The sequence below is a fragment of the Epargyreus clarus genome, unplaced genomic scaffold (genome assembly GCF_041222505.1).
Source record: "Epargyreus clarus isolate Ecla_fem2 unplaced genomic scaffold, WU_Ecla_fem_2.2 ptg000001l, whole genome shotgun sequence".
In the NCBI taxonomy this organism is placed as follows: domain Eukaryota; kingdom Metazoa; phylum Arthropoda; class Insecta; order Lepidoptera; family Hesperiidae; genus Epargyreus; species Epargyreus clarus.
In genome coordinates this window covers 13217985-13228472 of record NW_027332209.1, presented here as the reverse complement: position 1 = coordinate 13228472, position 10488 = coordinate 13217985, and the positions used below count along the sequence as shown (strand labels likewise).

The following is a 10488-nucleotide window of genomic DNA, read 5'->3' as shown; positions in this document are numbered from 1 at the left end:
AAGTAGGTATGTGTCCCTTACCAGAACCTTCAAACCGGAACACAGCAGCGCCTAACACTGCTGTTATGAGGTAGAAATAGGTGTGGTGGTGGTGCCGCCGGAGTCGAACCACAAAGGGTTCTACCACCTTCGAGTATACATACATTTTATATATACAAATAATAAAATAACCTACCTGTTTGCTTCCCCGTAAAAGGGGACAAATGGTGTTATACCATATAGCTTTGTGGTTTGAAGTTGATTCATAGATAATCTATTCATTTCGCAGACCCACTTGAGTGAGTTCTAGGATCCTAATCCACGTCATATTGCAGTAAAATGAAATCCACTTCAGATTATGTTATCGTACAATAATTGCATTGCAGTATGACCAGGGATTACCCTACAGGCTACAAAACCCCTATATTCAAAATTCATGGGATAAAAACGGTAAAAAAAAGTAGGACAACTGTATTTTGATAATTTATTTTAAGAGGGCGGCGCAAAAGAAAGCGTATGTGGTGGACAGAAGATAGCTATTACTTGGGGTTGGTTACAGATGTCTATGGGCCCCAGTTGCCACTTACTACTTGCCGTAAAGGAGGTAGTGCAAAATTATAAAATCACATTTAAGTAGAAGCTCTGCATTGACATGATGTATTCTAATATTTGATCTGTAAGAGGAAACTCTTACCGAGAATATAGTGAAATTATTTTATGACTACTTTTATTTTAAGTCTATCCCAGCTGCAGTTACAAATTATTATAACTGATTTCATCATCATCAACCCATTACTGTCCCACTGCTGGGCATGGGTCCATAAGGATAAGGCCAAACGCATAGTCCACCGCGCAGGCCAAATGCGTATTGGTACTCTTAATTTAAACTTTTAATTACCTTGCTTTTTTGTAACGACTGTCAAATCTCATGTAAGATGTGTCTTTGAAATAGAAAATCTTCGATCACTAATAAGAACTATTAGTGATCGAAGTAGAAAATCGATTGTTAAGTTCCCATGATCATGCCACACCAAAAACCCACCGAATCACCAAAAAATCATTTTATATCACGGCGTGCGTAAATTGACGTTTTACGCACGCTTCGCGTGCGCAAAACCCCCATTTCCGACCCCGTAATATAAAATTTTATACAACACGCGGACGAAAAATGTTTTTCTGACTCGTGTGATTGCAGTCCTCGCCTGCGGCTCGGCCTGCAAACTCACACTTGTCAGAAAAAATTTTTCGTCCTCGTATTGTAATGTACTATTGTGTTAACATTCATTCCAATAGCCTAGTGGTTAACAAACTCGGCCTCTCGATCGAGGGCCCGAGGTTCAAATCCCAGGCACGCTGATTTTCAAAAATTATGTGCGTACTTAAAATTATATACCACTTGCTTAAACGGTGAAGGAAAACATCGTGAGGAAACCTGCATACCTGAGATATTTATAAAAAAAATCTCAAAGATATGTGAAGTCTACCAAAACACACTTGGCCAGCGCGGTGAATCTTTCTCATTCTGAGAAAGAGACCCGTGCCCAGCAGTGGCACAATAATGGGTTGAGGATGATAATGATAATTCATTCGAATATTTGTCCCTTTAACAGAAAACTCATCGTCACCCTATTTTTTGATTGCATCGTGCTGTCTCGCTTTTTCAAAAGGTGGATAATATGATGCATTTTATACGTACGACGTTCGTATTGTTGAATCTAGTCTGCTCAGTCGTTGCAGTAGAAAAACCTTCACTTTGTGATTTGAAATAGGGCAGGAAGGTTGAAGGCTTAAGTTGTTCTATTTTTTTTTTTGAACTTTTAATACTTAGTGTTCATTTTAATTTTTCAATTGTGATATAAAATAAGGTAATCATTATTTTTAACTATTTTATGGTATTCTTATTTTAAAATATTTTAAATTAGTGTAAAAGTCTTGTAAAACAACAATGATTGATTAATTTTTATTTACTTATCGTTATTAATTATTAAACGTGTTCGGGCATTATTCCATATTTTTTAATTAACTTTATAAAATTGAAAAAAAATTGCGACTTCATTCAGGTTTTGATATTACAATAATTCGAAAACAATAATATTACAATAATTGAAATAATATAAAAAAGATAAAATATATAATTATTGAAATTGCATTTATTTAATTCGAAATTGATTTTCATAACATAAAGAAGAGTGTTGAAATTTTAATTTTATTTATTTAATTAGAAATTGATTTTCATAACAGAGTGTTGAAATTTTAAGCATATTTTATTTACTTTTAAACACATACGTATACACTATACATATAGATTCTTTTGTAAATCATTAGTATATCTTTGTGTTTTAAGATGCCATAATAACTTGGTATAAAAAGTTTGTCAAATTAAGGCGTTCACGGAAAACATCCAGAGCAAAAACTCAAGGTCTAATAGATACAACTAATTTAAAGTTTATGATAAAGTTTGCAAAGGTGTGTAAATTCTATTAATTCACGTTTGACCAGCGTAGTGGAATGTGGCTTATGACCTTTTAAAATGTATGTATGTATGTATGTATGAATGTATATATGTATGTAAGTTTACGATGCATGTCTTATTCTTTGGCACGTCCTAAAGCCCAGCTTCACGGATTTTCACATATAAGCTTCATTGGAGTTTTCTAAATTCTTGGAGTAATATTGGCCATGTTTTTAAGCATTCGAGCTTTTAGTTTCATAATATTGTGTAATCCTTATACAGGTAAACAGAATGCCGAAATTAATATTTGATGACTGCTGCTTTTGTGTGGAGCTGCGTACGGGATGTCTAATCATCGGGTACTTGAATTTGGTGAGTATTTTGTATGAATCTAGCAGTGATACACTAGGCTATCATTAAGATAGCAGTGATAGCCTAGTGGTTAAGAAACTCGGCCTCTCGATCGAGGGGTCCGAGGTTCAAATCCCACGCACACACCTCTGATTTTTCGAAATTATGTGCGTATTACAAATTAATTATCACTTGCTACACCGTGAAGGAAAACATCGTGAGGAAACCTGCATACCTGAGAGATTTATAAAAAAAAGCCTCAAATGTATGTGAAGTCTACCAATACGCACTTGGCCAGCGCGGTGGACTATGGCCTAATCCTTCTCATTGTGCCCGTGCCCAGGCCCGTGCCCAGTGGGACAATATTGGGTTGATGATCAAGGTGTTTGTCACGAAACTGTTACACCCTAACATGTCAATCTCTCGTTGGGAGTCCGAGGGACAAATCCCATACATACCTCATTTACAAAGTCATTTGAGTTTTAGAAATGTCACATTTTTCAACTGTAAAAAAACTACTTGCCTGAGTTTACCCATTAGGGTTCAATAGAAGCGAAAAATGCTGAAAAGGGTTTCTTGTATGGCGACCTCATTGCAATCCACAGGGATCTGTGTGATCTCAAACGGGCGGGTTAATGTGTATGTGTTTATATAATTTCAACATAACATAAAAGTCAAATTATAAGTATAATTATATTTTTGCAGATTGGCAGCATCATAGCGACCATAATGTCAATAATGCTTGTGGCGACCGGATCAGCGATAGTATCTGTATACCACGACGATCCCGATGTGAAGACAGCTGGAGTTGTGCTATTGGTGGTGGCCATCATTACTCTCGTGATTGTCGGGTTGTTACTCGCCTTTGCCATCGTTCTGCTAATAGGCTTGCACAAGGTAAGCTCTTTAAATTTTGAGATTTTTTTTACCTGTCAGTCTATTAGTCTGTAAGTATGTATTTACAAAGAAAAAGAATACCTTCTTAAAATAAGCCTAGCTTATTTTTATTATCTGATTTATAAATTATACCCTTTATAAATATATCAATTGATTTATGCCTACAAAAGATCGAAGCCTGACAACTACTGCCTACTATACTAGAAATTGTCAATCGTTGATCATCGGTAGGCAAATACTAATTTAAAATTAGATTGAAAATATGTTTTTCTTAAGTATTCATTCTATGGCACGATATGATATGATGATTATATTTTGCTACGGACCGTGTGACATTCTATGTTTGTAGACAGTGGCAGCCCTAGCAAATATATAGGTAGTGCGACATCTCATGGCGGCGCTCCCTAGGTCCTAACGACATTTTTTTAGCAGCCTATTTGCAGCCAAGTAGCTGAAGTAGCCGTTCAATTAACAGCCTAGCCTCTTTATTAAACAGAAACGCTCGGGTGTTTTTGGCACCCCTCGTACCCAGCCCGTCCTTCGCTCGTCGACCGAAGGGTCCCTGCCCTAGGTCCGCCCCTGTATGTAGATATAAGCAGTACGGAATTTTATTTATAAGTCTTTTGTATTGTTTAGCTATGTGTGCATGAATAAATAAATATAAATGCACCATTAACCGTACCTTTTTTCTTTCTAGGACAAACCGGGGCACGTCAAGTGTTATCTAATCTACAGTGTTATCTTCTTGGTGCTCTCTTTCATTCTATTCATCGTGGATGCTGCGACTAATGCGTCCGCGGGTGACATCGCTACTAGAGTTGTAGGCTTAGGTAAGCCTTTTCCTACAAGTATAAAAAAAAAAAAGAAATACAAGTATTATATAATTTGAAGGTAGACCACGCTGTGGTTTGACTCCAGCGGCACCACCGCCACACCTATTTCTGCCTCATAAGAGCAGCGTTAAGCGCTACTGTGTTCTGGTTTGAAGGGTGTGGTAAGGGAGACATACTTTTAAGAGGTCCAGCTTAGTCTTCAGGGGTAGCAGCGCATCTGTGGCAGACCTCAGATAGGCATATCTAATCCTATCTGGGGTTGCAGTTGTCCATGGGCGGCGTAGCCACTTACCATCAGGTGGACTACATGCTCGTCTGCTGCTCCTATATTATAAAAAAAATATATATAACAATATAATGAAGAACCAACGAATACCAAATAAGGTTACTAATATTGAATATTTGTTTATCTAAGTAAGTATATTTACAATTTAATTAACTTGCGTGATTAATTACTTTTTAACGACTACTAACGAATACTAATGGGAAAGGCTATTACTAGTTTATCAGTAAACTCTTATTTGGCAACGCATTATCATTAACTGTAATAATAACCGAGTTTATCATTTTGAAGTACTTCTGAATGGTTTTCATTTCATATTATGTCCAGAGTTATATACTTATTAATAATGAGTGGTGCGTCATTTGTGTGAATTATCGATAGATATAATAGCTATGATAAACTGGGCTTACTGGGTCTTTTTCCTGTTATTCGTGTGTTATATTAATAAATATGAATTTGACGACCCGCGTGGCGGAGCGGTCACCATACCGGTCTGACGCGCAAAGGGTCCCGGGTTCGATCCCCGGCCAGACAGATATTTAAATGATGAATTTAGATATATGTTCCTGGGTCTGGGTGTTTGTGTATTTGTCTATGTGTGTGTCCATGGCACCCACGACACAGGGAATCCTAGTGTGGGGCTGTGAGTGTAGAAAGCGTTTATTTATCGTTATCCATATTGTACTTTACTAAGTGAGTTGTTATTTTTTTTATTTTAAATATAACACAAAATATCTTATATAATATATAACATTATTCAACGTACATAGTTAAAATTTTAAAATGGTATAATTGAATCCTTTTAAAAAAAACATGCATTATACGTGAATAATGTTAAAGTTACACGCATTAGAACATTGAAATCGCTCTGCTGTGAAGTTGTGAAAACGCACTTGCACCAGATTACGTAGGACCCGTCGATATAAAATTCTCGTGTCACAATGTTAGTTACCGTACTCCTCCGAAACAGCTTTACCGATTTTCACCAAATTTTATATGAATATTCAGTAGGTCTAAGAATCGGCTACTATCTATTTTTCATACCTATAAGTGATAAGGGTTGCTCAACCTAACATTTTATTATTTATATGGCAACAACGTTTGCTGGGTCAGCTTGTAAATATATAAATATAACTTTAATAACTATGGTAACTATAATAAATTAAGTAAAATATATTACTAGCCCTTTTATAGGTGATTCTGACCTACTCCACTCTGCCCAACATCTGAGCACCGGTTATGACGTAATGATAAATGTTGTTACCGCTTATTTCTGCCTATTAACAGCAGGGTTAAGCGCTGTTTTGTTCTGGTTTGAAAGCTGTAGTAAAGGAGACATACTTTTCTGACGCATTCCAGCTTTGCCAGGGGTAGCGCATCTGTGGCCGAGCTCAGGTAGGTATTAATCATATCTGAGTTTAATTACACATGTCCATGGGCGGCAGTAGCCACTTACCATCAGGTTGAATGCATGCTCGACTGCTACTACTATATTATAAAAAAAAATACTAAACAAAGCCCATCATTTATAAAAACAAGTACTGATAATAATGCGTAGTTCCCATCAGTGATGACGATGAGCTATATTTAAACTCAGGTTATGCCCATCAAGGCTATTATTATTATTGAAATCCTATATGCAGGTATCTGACTGCGTACACAGAAATACGTTTATCACGATTCATATTATGATGACTGTGTGACGAGCTAATTACCGAACCGGTTTGACATGCATATGGTTCCGGGATCAGTTTGTGTCTAAACTATGGATGTAGATTTTTTTTTTGGTCTACGCGTTTATTTAGTCTGTCTGTATTAGGGATGTCAATTGTCGATATAAGGTCCATTAATCGAACAAACGACTTTTTGGACAAGATATCGAACTATCTCATTTGTACTTTGACAATGTCTGGTATGAAATCAAATTTCGATCTTTGGCGAGCAAAGCATTGGACGGATTGGTTATTAATAACGGCCGTTAGTCGATACCAAGCAATCAATCGAACTCAAATATTAAAATATCAAAATTTGAAGGTGGTAGAACCTTTTGTGGTTCGACTCCGGCGGCATCAGCGCCACACCTATTTCTGCCTAATAATAGCAGTGTTAGGCGCTGCTGTGTTCCGCTTTGAAGGGTGTGGTAAGGGAGACATACTTTTCAGAGGCGTTCCAGCTTAGTTCTCAGGGGTAGCGGCGCATCTGTGGCCGACCTCAGGTAGGAATATCTAATCCTATCTGGGGTTAATTACAGATGTCCATGGGCGGCAGTAGCCACTTACCATCAGGTTGACTGCATGCACGTCTGCTACTCCTATATTATAAAAAAGGTGCCTGCCTGGATTCGAACCACCCGATCGAGACGCCGAATTTCAACCACTATGCTGTCACTGCGTTCTCATGATACAATACAATGACTGAATATTAATGTTACAATTCTTCAAACTGGGATGTAGGGTGTGCCAAAGAACGAGACATACCCTTCAATGAAATTGCCCCAAAAGATAAAAAATAATATATGTATAATATAACAATGTTAGGATTTGGCTATGAATAAGAATATAAAATTTATTGAAAATGACGTGTTTTCCTACGTATAAGCCATATTTATTTCTACTCAAGAATATCAAGGCTGTAATTATTGGATTTACATTAATTTTATTATTTGTTTTCATTATCATAATTATGAAAATGATTTGATTATATGAATATGTACTCATCTCCCTCATAAATAGCAAGAAGAGAACTGATTATTATTAAAAACAGAACACCATTAGTTTCTTGTATAGCTATATTTTTTTTAGTAATTTTGGAATTCGATCTGAAGTCGATTAAGGATGTGTTGCTACCAATGATGACTCAGTCGGGACGTCTATCTAAGTATCGTTACGAACAACCCCTATTCGGTCTACGTCCCTTATGTCAAATTCGGTCTATATCCCAAATGGCCAATTCGGCCTTTTTTTTCGAGGGGGAAACCTTCAAAAGGTACCCGGTTGTGGGAGCGACACGGGGTTATGTGGGACTTTTACCGCACTAAAACCCCCCCGGTGGCCGTCCTCGGCACTGCGTAGAGGATTCAGGGATCTCCAAAGGAACGCGACTGGAGTTTGTATCACCACACCGTTTGTTCTATACGACGGTATGTGACCACACATACCGCCGTCCTTCCTGGGGTCGCTAGCCGGGCGGTTCGAGCTCCCACTCTTGCCGCCCGCAACCCCGGAAGCCCCTTTTAGTCGCCTCTTACGACAGGCAGGGGATACCGTAGCCTTATTCTGGTCCCGGAACTTCAGGGACATACGCAACTGACCTAATGTATTTTCATTTCAGTGTTCAGCACATATTTCATACTCGTGATCAGGAGCTACTACTACAAAATGCTAGAAAAGGATTCCAACAGGGTACCTCCCTACAATGTCTCCTAAGTACTTATGGCGCCATAATTCCTATGAACAAATTTGTATTCCATTGTAATATCACTAGTATGGTCCGCGTAAAACTGCTAGTCCGCTCTGAATAGAAATGAATCGCGTCCCAATAGCAAATTGTATGACTACACCTGCTCGCAACAACTTCAGAGCGGACTTGCAGTTTGGCGCTGACTATACATAAGATTTACTTTTATATTAATTATGTTTATTTTTATACGTTTCATGTACCTAATTTGTAAACTAAACCTAAGAAAATTTAATAAATGCTAGTTATTTCTTTGACCACAACGCAATAATATGTCATAGCTATCCTTACAATATATTAACTAAAAAATGTTATGTAATTTTAATAGGATTTTTGAAAACCCTTCGGTTTAGTTTAATTTGATTAAAATGGTATTTTTTTGTGCAAATTTTGTGCTGATATCTCCATCGCTATTTTGCCTCAGTAGCTCAGACTGTCATTATAAAGAAATCAAATAATACTTTATCTTAAAGGTATATTAACTAACAGTGACACTGGGTCACAGTTTCACTTTCATGGGACTTACCTAAAAAGTACTTAAGTCCCAGACTGCCTAATCTCAAAAATACGAAATTCCATTCAAAACAAATTCCGTAATGAATAACAAATACATATTGTTGCTACCGGAGAACTGAGTTGGAATGTTGGCAAATTTTGTAACTGTTTAAGCCTGATTTACCTGAACCCTTACCATGAGTTTTCAAAACATCCCACAATTTTACATTACGTTTACTCAATCCATTATTCTGTTCCGTTTGATTCAGTAGACTGAGTAAACGTAACAATAAGTAAGTGCTCAAGTATTTTTGTCTGCCTCACAAGTTCGCAAAAAAGAGAGACGAAACATAATGTCAATTTAGACATTTAATGTTACGTTACTGACACTATAGTTCTGATACAATCCGCTAGGAGCGCTGATTGGAATTTGTATTGGCAAAACGTAAACAAATACCAAAACACTCATATTTGTCAAAAAATAAAAACATGGTAAGGGTACTGGTGCTACTTCGGAGACTAGTGCTACTCCCACACCTAAAATATAGTGTCCTAACATAGTCCTTAGTAGCAAAGCATTTGTGGCTGACCTCAGATAGGACTCTATTCATACGAATGCGTTGTTTTTATTATGTAATAACTATATAGCTATAATTGTAATCTGTATGTTTTCCTGTTAAAATAAAATAAAATATTTGGATTATCAAATGTATGTCTAATTTAAGTGAAACTTTTAGTCAACGTTGCGATCAAATGAATACAATCCATATTATTACTATCTTGTTGTTTGTACGTACATAATTAAGTATATTTTATTAATATTTCGATGTTCCAAAATTGTTTTGCCACCGCAGTTCTGCCATGAACATGACAATTTCGGGGATTTCCAATGTAGTTGGTCAATGTTAGGATTTATCAATAGTCGATTATTGTTATTTTTGGGAATCAACAACAATATTTTCTTAGGGCTCTGATAAAAAAGGAGTACGCGCCGAAAAAACCGAGTGAAAATCTCAAGATTTAACGTAGATACTTCGGGCTTTCACAATTTAATTCTTCTTCTTCATCGTCAACCCATTATTGTCCCACTGCTGGGCACGGGTCTCCTCCCAGAATGAAGAGGATTAAGCCAAAGCCCATCCACCCTCTATCTCTTAGAATTAAATACCTTTGAGATTTTTTTTATAAATTTCTCAGGTATGCAGGTTTCCTCGCGATGTTTTCCTCCACCGTTTAAGCAAGTGATCATTAATTTCTAATACGTACATAACTTTGAAAAATCAAAGGTGCATATGCCTGGGATTTGAACCGAGTTTCTTAACCACTAGACTATCACTGCTCACAATAAAATTATACAGTGAAACTTGGTTAAGTGGGACCTGGATAAGTGAGAAACCTCCATAACTGGAACTCATGCTGAGGTCCCAACACTTTGGCACTGAATTACCTCTGTTAGTGGGACGAGGTAAACCTCTATATCTGGGATTTGTTCTTTCGATTTATCATCATAGTTACCTCTATAACTGAGACAGCGAGTAAATTTTATATGCATAAACCTCTGTAACTGAGATGACATTGTTTGTTTACTCATTCTTATTCTACCCACAAATTCCACACGTAATTCCAAGTACGTAAGTACAAATTTTGAGCTTCAATTACCTTCAGTTTTAATTTCGCTTTACTATCATACAGATGTTTATTTGAAACATGTCAAAACGAAAGCTACAATCGTTATCATTACG

At 36.9% G+C, this 10488-nt stretch overlaps 1 protein-coding gene across 2 annotated transcripts; it reads left to right on the top strand.

Annotated features, from left to right (window-relative positions):
* The first annotated feature begins 1686 nt into the window (after nt 1–1686).
* Nucleotides 1687–10100, top strand: LOC140753735 (uncharacterized). Of its 2 annotated transcripts, none has more exons than XM_073088620.1 (5): nt 1687–1844; nt 2714–2803; nt 3488–3679; nt 4377–4509; nt 6155–6216. In XM_073088620.1, the coding sequence occupies exons 2-5, from the start codon at nt 2723–2725 to the stop codon at nt 6199–6201; spliced, it is 453 nt and encodes a 150-aa protein (XP_072944721.1). In that variant the 5' UTR covers nt 1687–1844; nt 2714–2722; the 3' UTR covers nt 6202–6216. The 2 variants fall into 2 exon arrangements, with proteins under 2 accessions (XP_072944721.1, XP_072944642.1); XM_073088541.1 differs by lacking the exon at nt 6155–6216 and adding an exon at nt 8126–10100 and having other exon boundaries at nt 1690–1844.
* Nucleotides 10101–10488: the final 388 nt, after the last annotated feature.